This window comes from Parus major, chromosome 4 (genome assembly GCF_001522545.3).
Source record: "Parus major isolate Abel chromosome 4, Parus_major1.1, whole genome shotgun sequence".
In the NCBI taxonomy this organism is placed as follows: domain Eukaryota; kingdom Metazoa; phylum Chordata; class Aves; order Passeriformes; family Paridae; genus Parus; species Parus major.
The window spans coordinates 23,323,302-23,336,248 of NC_031771.1; the positions used below are offsets into that span (position 1 = coordinate 23,323,302).

At 41.8% G+C, this 12,947-nt stretch overlaps 1 protein-coding gene across 1 annotated transcript in view; it reads right to left on the reverse strand.

Moving 5' to 3' along the window:
* Window positions 1–4,098: 4,098 nt before the first annotated feature.
* Window positions 4,099–12,947, reverse strand: part of ELOVL6 (ELOVL fatty acid elongase 6) — a 76,490-nt gene continuing 67,641 nt past the window's right edge. The window contains exons 3-4 of the mRNA XM_015625569.2: window positions 8,701–8,852; window positions 4,099–6,765 (exon numbers count right to left, since the gene is read on the reverse strand). Of these exons, the coding sequence (XP_015481055.1) occupies window positions 6,341–6,765; window positions 8,701–8,852 (577 nt within the window). The 3' untranslated portion in view covers window positions 4,099–6,340. The remainder of the gene's footprint in view (window positions 6,766–8,700; window positions 8,853–12,947) is intronic.

Consider the following 12,947-nt stretch of genomic DNA (forward strand, 5'->3'; position numbering starts at 1 on the left):
GCAGGGGTGCTTGTCTGCACAGGTTGTGCTGCCAGCAGAGGGATGGGTAACTGGGGTGTTCAGGGACCGATGGACACAGGATTATCCAGAAAATGGCTGGTGCAGAGCAGTCAGTGCCATCGGTATGGCAGCAGCAGCAGCAGCACAGTGCAGGCAGGGCTCACTGGCAAGTGCTGCTCTGCTCTCATGGTCTCCCTGCACAGACAGTACCCAGCCAGACAGGGATTCAGTTTCTTACCACAGACACAAAGGGGGTCCCCAAAATATAAGCAAAACGGAGTAGGGTTTCCAAAATGTAAGCATGTACAATCAGGACATTTAAGCACCTGTATGATATGCACTCTCATCACACAGATGCATGCGAGGTACACAAAAAGAAAAAGAAACAAACCATGGTACTTCTGTGTGGTGCACAAAAATATGAACTCGGTAGAGACCTGCTGGGAAGTGAAGCAGTAGTCATGCTGCAGTCTCATATCTGGAGAACCACTTTTTCAACAGATGGATTTGGTGGCAGTAGAGACAAAAAAAATAGATGTTATAAATTAATAAGACACAGAGACAAATTTTATTTTGAACCAAAAGTTAAAATTTATTTGGAATATCAATATACCCCAAAAAAATAAAAATAAAAACTTCCTTTTATGTAATGAAATAGCCATTTGAAAATGGTAAAATAAAGATATTTATCATACTATTCTCTTCTAGTTATTGTACACATATTAAGGTTGTTTTTCTTTTTCTGAATATAAATCTAGCTTGAGCTTTAAGGCTCCAAAAAGCCTAAAGCATGTAGTGGCCCTTTTGAGAAAGCAGATAAGTCAATCAGAGCTGCGTTTTTTCAGCAGACAGGCCTGTTTGAAGCTGTCCAGGACTGGACAGAAGGGAGATTTGTCAGGAAGGTCACTGTTTCAGGGAAGTATTATTCTATACCCATTGGGAAATACACTCTAACCCCTATTCATGCAGCATTTTACATTATGATGTCCTGGGGAGGGCCCTGGTTCCCCTTAGCTGTCAAGTTAATGTTCAGACCCAATCTTATTTGTGTTGGTACAGTTGATTTAATTTAAGAAATCAAATCCTACCCTGTGGTGTTTGCTCTGCTAGAAATTAAGTCAGTAACAAGACCCTGGTCCTGCCTTCACCCCTGTAAGCAATAGCCTGTGTATGCTGCACTGGCTGCAATGGAGCGTTCATGATAGCAGGATCAGGAACTTGTCCTTTAGCTTGCTTTTAATAAAATAAATGGAATGGAAAATGTATTGAAATAAAACAGTGGAAACCCACCGACAATTACAATTCTTCCCTTGTAGAGGGCTCATTGATACTAGGCTGGAAAATATGACTGAAGACCCATGTCAGAGCTGAGTAATGCCCCAGATGGTTTATGTCACCACTAAGCAAAAAGGGAATTTAGGTCTTACATCACCCTCTGCAACTGGGCTCCAGTGGGGCTGAAGCAAAGCTACCTGAAGGCATTGGACATCTCACCAACAATCTCACTTTCAACAGGCATTGGAACAAGTCCTACCAAGAACTTATGCAGTATGGTCTGAAATTGGTTTTGATTTCTTCCTTGATCAAAGCCATCTTCATTACTTTATGTATTTATGGTTTCTATACAAAGATGTTGCACTTTTGCTTCTGAAGTACAGGATACTAGACTACAAGAGATATTACAGCACTACTGCATTGTATCTGGCACTGCTTACAAAGGCTGCTGTTTCACGGTCACAATAATTGGTCTCTTGTGCTCTTTGTTGCCTGAAACCACCCACCTGAATGTTCCCTGAACCCTGAGGTACCATTGTTTTCAACAAAAATGTCTCAAGTTTTTACTTTCAGGAGAAAAATATAAAATACACCCAGGACTTGAACAAGTTATCAGATCATGAATGTTGCTCCAAAAAAATCCACAGACCCACCTTTGCACTCAGGGAGTGACTGTCTAAATAATTTCTGCAGGAGGGACCCTTATATGGAGGCATTTTTCCACCAGCCATCCCATCCTGAGCACCTGGCACTGTGCAGCCCACCCTCCTTCCACGTAGCCTTTCCTCATCTTGGAAAGGAGTGCTCAGCCTCAAAATACTTTGTCCTGGGATACAGAATAGATCTCCCTCTGTGGCTCTTCTGCAACTTGTGCCCAGTATTTTGTTCCTGCCACCTTGCCTGACTGTTTTGAGTGATTCCTTTTGCACACTTTTGCTCTTATCTTGCAAATAAAACTTGTATCATTTCACTGTGAGGTGCTGGTGAGAGGTCTCTTTGGAGCCAGCTGCTCCTAGGTGGGTGTTATTGGTGAGCCCAGGCAGAAATAATTTGTGACTCTGAGTTACAGAAGGTCTGTAAGAATGAGAGGTTTCCTTCTCATCACAGGCACAGTTTAAAGAGGCTGCAGAATTATCCAAGCTTTTGTTCTTTCACTAACTAGTTTAAAATATTTTCCTTCAAGTGTTCACTACACAGAAGTAGTGTCAAGGAAGAGCCAAATTCTGCTGGCAGCTGCCTAAGCATAAATCCACACCGACCTTCCTGGTTTTATTTCAGTACATTGAATTAATGCATCAAAACATAAAACACAGACTTTGACTGGTAGAGTGATCTCATCACCAGTGGAACTTTCCTGACTTTAACAGTGGATCCCATAACAGCATTTCTAGCATCTCTCATGGCTGTCACAGGTCCTATAATCATAATTTATATAAATTTGAGTTCCCCATGGCATGTGTTAATGCAATAGAATTACAGATTTCTTTAAAATAATTACAGGAAAAAAGAGTTCTGGTACTGGACAGAAATATCTGAAAAAATGACTCCAAGACTCAAGACAGGGTAAATAAGTAGGACCCAATTAGCTCTGTTTGTATCTTGTGGCTCAAAGGCTGGAACAGCAGGAGTACTGCTGAGGTGTCCTTACCTTAGGGTTGACAAGCTCAGTGTTTAAATATATGCAAGTGGATTAAATGTGATGTCTAAATACGATGCATGTGTGTTTCAGGGGAAGAAAAGTAAAAAAAACAGTGTCAGTTGTTTTTTGTCTAATTCTTTAATGCCAGTTACCCCATTTTGGCTCCAGTGGAAAACCTCATGGGAAAAGCCCAAAGCAGGGCCACAGGACCTGTGTAAATGGGTGTGTGATGCTATAATTTCCTGAAGCAAATGGCAGTATCACAGCCACTTCCCAGAGTGACAATGAAAGTTCCCTAATTTGTCACTGTACCTTACATGTCTGATCCTGCTGCCACATCCCTACAAGCGCTCTTGTCTGCAGCCCAGTCACCTGCCAGGATGCTCCCTGCACACCAGGGGTGCAGCTGCACTGCCTGCTGAGGAGGCACTCGGGCTGGTGACTGCACTGGAGCTGCACCCAGGCAGCAGGGAAGCTGCCTCTCCCACACCCAGCCTCGTCTGGGAGCGCAGCAGGCATGGTGAGGAGCAGGAGCTGGGAACAACGTTGCACAGGTACCCATGAGGGCTCTGGGAGATGGGGAAAGAGCAGGTGGATTTCTTTCCCTGCCAAAATCAGTGTTGGCACTGCCAGCATTGCCATCCAGGACCGAGAAAAGTGGGGGTTTAATCCTATGCAATTAAGGAAAACAGAGTGTGAAACAGGGTAGATTGTTTACAACCCTACCTGTTTCACGCCCGTGTTAATGTTGGGCCGCAAGTCCTTGCCATGCTGTGATGTCACTTGCCATTGATAAAGGTTTTGAATCGTGAGCCATAAGCCTCAAATTTGCAGGAGATAGCAGGGCTCGTTGCCCTCTGCTCAGATAAAGGCAGTCAGGCACTCCGGCACTGTTCAAAGCACAGCAAAGCCTCCACTGACTTCAGAGAGTCCGAGGTCTCTGCTCCAGACCCTGGGCCACTTCCAGCCCCTCTTGCTCTGTCTGAGAGACTCGAGACACACAGGACTGAGGCTCTAAATGGCACAATGGTGGGCTTCTATTAATGCTTTATCAGCTAATTGCAGTTAACTTTAATTTTGCCTTTTCCACTCTTTACCGGTCTTCTTAACCTGCTTTTTAGCCAGGGCAAAATTAAACATGAGGAAAAAGGCTTATTCAGCATTATAATTATCTACTCCCAAGCTGTATAACAAAATGGTTTACACATTTAATTGGTTTTGTCTAATATTTCCACGTATACAGTAGTCCTATTAATGAATATCATAGCTTCATTACTGCATATCACATTTTGCTATGTTTTGTACCATAAAATAATGTCAGCACATCAATAACTTAAATAACACAAATGTAAACTCATTTTCTGCTTGTTATAATTACGATTTGAGCCTGAAAAGGCCTTTGATTTGTAAGACCATTCACATAATATGGAATGTAACTTTATTTGTTTTTCTTTTGTATATAATGAGACACCGAAAGCCCTTGTCATCTCTTAACAGGATACTAAAGCAGCTCTGTTTCATGAATGACAGCACAATTAAAGCTAAAAATCATAATTAAAAAAAACCCCTTGTACTGTACAATCTCAAATTAAAGCAAGAAAGATAATGACAATCTTTTGCATTAGCCAGGAAATGTGATTCTCTGCCACTGGGCTGTTTTTTTCTTGTTGACAATTCACAGAATGTGTATATGGGTGTAGTTATAGGTGTGTGTATATTCTATGCAGAACAGCAGTCCCTATTTTGTTGATCTAGTTCTTCTAATTGTTTAGTTAAACTACCTAGCTGTTACAATTTAGAATACTACATTAACACATTTAACATCAAGTTTACATACTTGCGTCTTTGAAATACTAGGAACTTTTACACATTTTATTTGGCTTTGTAAGGACTGGAATATCACAGATAATGCAATCTACTTGTCTTTGAAAGAATATGGCTGTTCTCAACTAACTCTCTAAGGTTCAGAGTGAAATACACTTCTCCATATATCTGTAGCTGACTTCAGAGAAGAAAGAGTGTCTTCTTAAGCGGTCAATCTGATGTTACAGTACAGATTCTGCAGAGATATATTTATTTAATGAAAGATAACTCTCTCTCTCTGGACTTTAGAGTCAAGCTGTTGCAGCAAAATTACTTCATTTAGACTATTTTTTTCTACACAAATCTCAAGAAAAACCTATTCCAAGTATGTTTTGTAGTAGTATCTCCACATGACCAGAGGAGGGCACTTTGAACATCATTGCACTGCCCAGGAGGCAGATGCAGAAGCACAGTGATACCCAATGTCGCACAGTCCTGCCACCTCTCCCAACTCAGGCAGGCATCCTTGTGTCTGCAAAAACACAGAATCCAGATTGTACCACAGGGCTCTGTTCTGAAAACAGTGGGCAGATAAATCACTCTCTTCTCGCTAACTGCGATTTCTCCCGATTTCCCCCATTTCATTCAGTGTTGCTGCGGGCTAAATTAAGAGTAATGGATAATTCCTAAAAATCTTGTGAGGGGAGTTGTCTCCCCCTCCTTCCTGAACATCCCTCCGCTATTAGCCCCTGGTAATTTAGCAAATATTGATTGATTTAACCCTCTATGACTTATCCTGCTGCAGAAATTCCTTGCCTTTAACTGAAAAATGCACTTGGAAAATGCACTCTCTGAGATATGTATTGCAACAGTGCATCTTTTCACATTAAACTCTTGTAAAAGTACTGCTCCTTTCCACCTTCTGAGGGAGGTCACTCTGTGTCCCAGATCTGCTCTCCTGGCAGAGCACATAGCAGAGAAATCAATCTCTTCTCTTTTCCATACATAACCACAGTGTGGAGTTCAGCCAGTTTCCATGCAGGAAACACATTTTTGGGCTTCATTTTGGCTAAAGGTATCAACCTTCTATGGAAAAGTTTTTAATTCTGCAATCTTGTTGTTATTATAGACAGATTATTGTTTTGTCATCTCTGCTTTTTTTTTTTTGTTTGTTTGTTTTGTTTAATGCAGAGAAAATATTAGAAAGGATTTAGAAACATGTATTTTTCTTTTTTAAAATAAAAGTCTCTCCTCCACCTTGGAGAAACACAATGCTTATTTAATGTACTTTTTTCTCCCCCCTTAACATCATTCCATTTCTCTTTTCTTCTCTTTTTTCTTTCCTCTTTTCTTGATTTTTCTCTTCTTTTCTCCTTCTTTTCTAGAGCAGAGAGGTACAAGAAGGAAGTTGTCTTTCATCAGCAGTCCTTTGAGATAGAGTAGAATTCAGTGAGTCCTCACCATGATAGGATCATAAACTTACTGGGTTAAACCATGCTAACGTTCCCTAAGCTGCCAAGTTTTAGCTGCACCATACATATATGTGTTTCCTTGTGCCTTTTCTTGTCTTATAATTTTGTTTTTCTTGATGACCCTGAGCTATGGCTTTCTTGTTTCTAACCACTAGTCAACCTTTCTTTCTTTTCTGGTTTTGCCGATATAGGCCTCAAAGAAAAAATGGCAGAAGAGCACAAAGTAGCTGAGGTACATGAGAGAGGACCAGATGATGTTCTGCACGTGGGAATGGCACTGGCCCTGCTGCATCCAGGAGAAGACCAGGTAATTGATCACGCAACCGACCAACATCTGAGTGATCTGCGACAGGGTGATGAACATGGCAAACTTGCGTGAGACCCTGAAGCCAGCAGCCCGCAAGGCATAGTACGAGTACATGACGGCGTGTACTCCGTAGTTCATGGTCATGAACCAGCCCCCGCCAGCCACCATGTCCTTGTAGGAGTACCAAGAGTAAAGTAACACAGTAATGTGGTGGTACCAGTGTAAGAAGATGAGCTTCTGCTTCCTAAGAATAATGAATATTGTATCACCTGTAATAAAAACAAAACACAAAACAAAAGAAGAGGGGAGGAAATGAGAGACAGATCAAACAAGTTCACAATTAACGCAGTGCTCTCTTCCCTTTGCCGCTGCTGGAGTATACACTACTTTAGACCATGAAATCCACCTCAGCTCTAGATCTGAGAGCCCATTTGGCTCCTAATCCCTATGCAATCTTTAGCAAACCAATGCATCTACATTCTCCTGTATGGATAACTCCATCTGAAAACTCCATAGGTTTACTTGGTAGCCCTTTGTTGCAAACATTATCCACAAAAGTCTGGGGTGAGGTGGGTGGATGTACGTGCATCGTCCCTCACTGTGAGACTGCCCATTCTGTACCGTGACTGGAAGAGAAATGCAGCTTGACAGAGACCAGAAAACCGAGAGGAAGCAGCACAGTGTCCTCTGATTCAAATGTCTATGTGCAAACTCAACCTAATAAAAATCAGAAGAGCCTTCTGAAGTAATACACAAAAAAGCTGTTGCATAAGCAACCCACCATACTGAAAGAGATGCTTCCAGAAAGAAATTTGGGTTATATTGAAATACATGTCACTTTTCTACAAATCCATCTTAATACTGTAGAAAAATAAATACTATTCCTCTTTCTTGCTTTTTTTCTTCTGTTTGCTTCTCATGATTGCAATGAGCATCTCAATTAGATATATGCATGTATATGTATGCTCCTTGTTTTCCACTGTTATACACACAGTGTTTCCAAAAGGATCCCTGAGATTTGAACCTGGGAACATAGTTTGATGTGTAAGTGTCCCAGGAAATCTAACTCATGAATATTAGTCACACTGCACTGTCTTCACAAGGTCTATAATAAACTGTAACACTGCTGTTCACTTCATTAACTGCAAGATGTTGACTCATATTTTAATAAGTAATCATATGTTCAACTTATTGTTGCTGGGCAGCTCTAGCTGATGTTCCCCATTTTTAACAACTAAATTTCTGTGGGTTTGCGGCAATTTAAGCAGCAGGAAACCAAGGGATTCTGACACAGCAAAGCAACTGGTGTCATTCAGCTGTCTCATTCTAGTTTTAATGCTGATGAATTGCTGTCCTCTAATTTGCTGAATCAAATTACCTGTGTGAAAGGTAAAGTCTCGTTTTTGCTGTACACCTGGACACAGTGAGAGCTGCAGTCCTTCGGGGTTTAATAAGGGCAGCCTCCAAAATGAAAGCTGGAAGGCTGCTCCTTTCCATTAAAACAATCCTTTCTTACACTAATCAGCCATGGATAAGAACACATGAAGACTGGCTTTCAAGTTGGCTTTCACATCTATATTGTTAAGTATCCTTATCAAGAAACTGCTAGAGAGGTATCAGTTTATAAAAATAAGGACTGGAAAAGCTAGGGATATTATGGGAAATTAGTTTCTACTTGGAGGAAGCACACAGCCACAGCTTTCACAGTCTGGGAGGAAGCACCTTACTGTTCATAATTGTACACTTAGATGTGTATTGAAGAATGAAAGCTGCAGAATAGAGGCAGAGCTTGACTCAAAGCTTCTTGCTGACACAGCTGCTACAGCCCACCCTCCACTTCTGTAGCCACGGGGTGTGTGACTGCTGATTATGCCACTCCTATTTGCCTACAAGGAGTTCAGGAAGAGCTACGGACCAGATTGCTTTTGCTTCTTGTCTGCCCTGCTGTGTATAATCACTGCAGTTTATTCCTGGGCTGGAAAAGGTCTTATTCAGCTGCACATTGATCTAACTTCAGCCAAGCTGGAATTGACCTCTAGAGACTAAAACATGTAGTTTGGGGTTGGTCATGCTTACTCGGTTTTTCTGAGACTTAAATGGGATTTTTTTGACAGTGATGAGACCCTTCTTGTGCTTCCTGCATGGACATTTCTTCTCCAAAAATACACAAAGGCAGATGAGAGAAAGAGAGACAGGGTACTCACCTAGTTCGGGTGCTTTGCTTAGCACAAATGCATATGCCCAGAATTTGCTGACAGGTCCAATGTAAAAACTCTGGTCACACACTGACTGTTTCAGGCCTTTGGTCATCAAAATGTACAGCATATAAGCACCAGTTCGAACAGCACCGAATATACTTTAAAACAAAAAGAGAAAATTAGGAAAGGTCAGTGGACATTTGAAATCTACATGGCATCACTTCAAATCATTATGAGGAAAACTGTGCTGAAATAATAAGTGTGAGACAGCTTGAGCTGGAGAAACTCTGCTGGCTTCTAGGTAGCTACTCTGAAGTCAGACCTGTAAGCTGGACTGCAGCCACATCCCCTGGTGAAAGTCTGTAATGGTAACATCAGTGTTTTTCATTTCACTACCACAGGAATGATCCTTCAGTTTTCAGGAGCAGGGAAACATCCATTTCATCTCAAAACAACATGCAGAGTTTTAATGCTGATGGGTGGGAAACTTTTGAACAAGAAATGAGTTGATAAAATGCTGTATTAGCAACATAAGCAGGACCAATTCATTCTTCTGGTTTTCTCAGAGTTTTCTCTCATCTTTCAGTATATTTGTTACATCCACAGGAGCTCTGAGCACAGCCATACCCAGGTAGGGCACACGGATTTTCATGAGGCATCTCAGTCAGAGCCAGTGTTTTGATGCACATGCTTGACTTCATCCCTTAGCAGATCATTTGTAACAGAGGAAACAGATAGTTAAATCAAGCTGTAAACAGCAGATTTACCTTCACCTCATCAAAGTGAGATGCAAGGTAACAGTATTCTGTAAATGAGAAACTTCAAGAGATTTGTAACAGTATTAATTAGTGCAATTACAGAGGGGATAGGTTGACATCCAGCTCGTATCAAGAACAATGGCTTCTGTCTCACCAGCAAGGAGCTCTGCAGAAGGAGTTTTGTCTCACTGTTTTATGGCAAGAACATGCCTTCCCATTGTCTGCCACTGTAGTTTGCTGGCCCTGCATAACTTGTGATGAATACTGGATGAAGGAAACAGCTTTCAAAGAGAAATCGAGCAAAGACAGTCACAATCTATTTTGGGGTTGAGTATATCTTACTTCATGTCTACATCATACGTCCTCATCCCTCTACCCAGCTCCATCTTATCTCCCCTCTAACTTCCTTGTGACCTTGACCTAGCCTGGTTCCCACTCTGCCTCATTGTCTTTCACGATTATTTCATGGTAACAGGCAAAACAAACCACCAAAAACTGGTGTATAAACAAATGTGGGTAATGCAAGCTACCATTTATGCAAAGTGTGTGAAAGGAGGAACAGTTCCTCTGAAGTTATAGATACTCTGTTATTTGTCCTTCTCTTGTGAGGTCAATATTCTGTAAAAAACATATTTTAAAATCATCAAGGCAGCCCAAAAAGCTGAGTTTGATGGCAGTTTTTACAGTACTTGGTCAGATTAGATGGTTCTAGTAAGCCTACTCCACAGGAAAACTGCTACATAGCTTACATATAATATGCAAAGAGTATTTAGATTTCCAAATCTGCAGCATTGATACACCCAGTCAAATCTGCCTGCTGCTAAGGGACAATGCAGCTTGCTCTCCCCTGTCCACTGCATGGAATCTGCTACCCAGTGGATTTCCACAGTGCCTGCTGCTCTTTGAGCTGTCAGTGGCATCACAGATGGGGCTCTACAGCCAGGTCATACCCATGGAGAAGTGCTGCATCCTGGCTCCTGCACCATTACCTTCTGATGCCTGACGTTTCACTGCGCCATCAGGAAATTCAGACGACTGTGAGCACTTACAAAGCTACTATTATTATCTGCTACTCGCACAGTGGTATTTGTTCATTGGCTCTCCTGCCAGATGAGTCCTCTTGTGCTATGTGCAAGTGAAAAAACACCTCCTGTGGTTTTCAGGTGTGCTGGAGAAATTCAGCTGAGTCTGTGTTTCCAATTAGCATCACCCAAAGCAGTGCACATATTCCCAGGCTTAGGGAAGAGAGCCACTGCAGCCTTTCATGTTCACCCACCCCTGCATGCAGAGGAGACAGTGCAGTGCTCTCAGCATCAGTTCATAGTGCATCCTCTCCATGCAGGGTTGACTCCTCCCAGAAACTCTCAGCACACTTTTCTCACATCTTTCAGGCATCGGTCATTTTAACTCAGCAGAGAGTGCCAAAACCTGCAGGAGGAGTTTTGAAATGAGGTGCAACTCATTCTGTTTCCTCTTTGGTGTTTAAAACATGCCCCCTTATTATTTTTTTTTTCACAGGAGCTGCATTTGTCATTCCCAAGAAGACAGGAGATCATGAAAGAGATGTGATCTGATCACTTCCTGAGGCAATGAACTCCTCAGGCTAGCCAGGGCATGCTGCTGCCTGCTTTTATGTTTTGGGTGGTTGCAAAACTGGGTGGAGGAAAATCAGGCAGAATACCTAAGGAACACTGGTTCTCCCATTAGCAAGTCTCTCAGTGCTGACATTAAAATGGGGGAAGAAAAGGAAATTTTAACTAATGAAATCAAGTAGTTGCAAGCAATATGTCTTTCTCTATAAAGAAGCTGTATTGCTTTTCTAACAATTGTTTGCTACTTAAGTTTTAAAACCAAAGAGAATGCTGTGCCATGAACACAAACGCAAACGAGAAGGACACTTGTTCGAGCAACAGGAAAACAATGATCTAACTGTGATGGGGTATGGACACCCAGGGATCTAACCTAGACTGACAACAGAGCCACAATGTCTGTGCCTGCTGGGGATTACAGTGTCCCTTTGCTGTCTTTGACATCATATTGATCTAATTCTGCCTGTTTTTCCATTTAGCAACTACTACAGAGCTGTCTTTGGAGCACACACACACACCAATTCACACTCACACACTTTTCTACAATTCCACAGGATGGTGGCTTCCCCTAGTTCCATGACTCTAGAAGTGACCTCAGTTACAGCTCTACATTGTGAGAGTCAGACTAAACTCTTCTTGTTTTTTTTATTGGCAGAAACTGAGTTACATTTTCATATAATTCACCATGGAAGGCTTTATGCAAAAGGATAGCAAACTCCAAGTAACTGATTTAATTACCTAAATAGACACCATGAACAGTGAGCTGCTTATGAGAAGTGCTGCATGCCAAAATACTAACTTGCCAACAAGTATGCACCACCCAAGACTGAAAAATATCCAATGCATGCCTGCAAATGTGTCTTGGAGCCATAGAACTAAGAGTGCTTTTTGTGCCTCTGCCACTTAATCTTGTTTGTTCTGTAAGGTAAAATCAACCAACAAATTTCTATCTTGCAAAGACATGATGTGCAGCAGAGTGATGACATTGCTTACTCAGTAAATCACTTCTGCTTCATTCTGTCCTCGCCCTGCTCTCTGCTGTAGCTTTTGTGAGGTATTGAAATGAACTGCTTACCAAAGCAGTCTGTCTGGTGGGAATCATCTGCAGGGATTTTCAAAATAAGGTAGCAGTGAGTTACTGAACAATTACAGACTTTCACAGCTAGAGAGACTGATCAGAAACAAACTGCACCATCTAATGCAGCTTTCTTATCTATTCAGTCTCAAAATGTCCTACATTCTCCTCCCTTCAGGCAGTGACATCTCTGGTAAGTTAAAAAATGCCCAATTGATATTTTACTGTCCATAGTATGATGAAAATACAAACTAGTATTTTTCTCTCTCAAACTTGTTTTCAAGCAGGGGTTGGTGGGTTGACCCTGCTGCATGTCAGGTGCCCAGTAAAGCTGCTCTATCAGTCCCCTCCACAACTGGACAGGGGAGAGAAAATACATCAAAAGGCTCCTGGGCTGGGATAAAGATACAGAAAAATCATTCACCAGCTACCATCAAGGGCAAAACAGAGTCAACCTGGGGAAATGACTTTATTACCAATCAAATTAGGGTGGAATAACGAGAAATAAAAGCTGAATCTTAAAAACACCCCCATCTTCTCTTCTTCCTGGGTTAAACTTTACTCCTGAATTTTCTACATCTTTTTCCTCAGTGGCAAGGGGAGGAGGGGGATGAAGAATAGACTTCTTACTACCAAAACCTGGCCACAGAAATCCAGTACTCAGAGGGCCTCAAAACACATCCCATGCAGGGGTTAGGCACAGAATTAAGAAGGGCTGGAGAACTGGCTCATGGGAAGACAATGCAGGTGTTATTTCTGAAGGCTATTGCTACTTTGTGCTGTCTCCATCCTACCCGCCAGTAGGGAGTGAAGTATTTGTTTGTCAAAAGC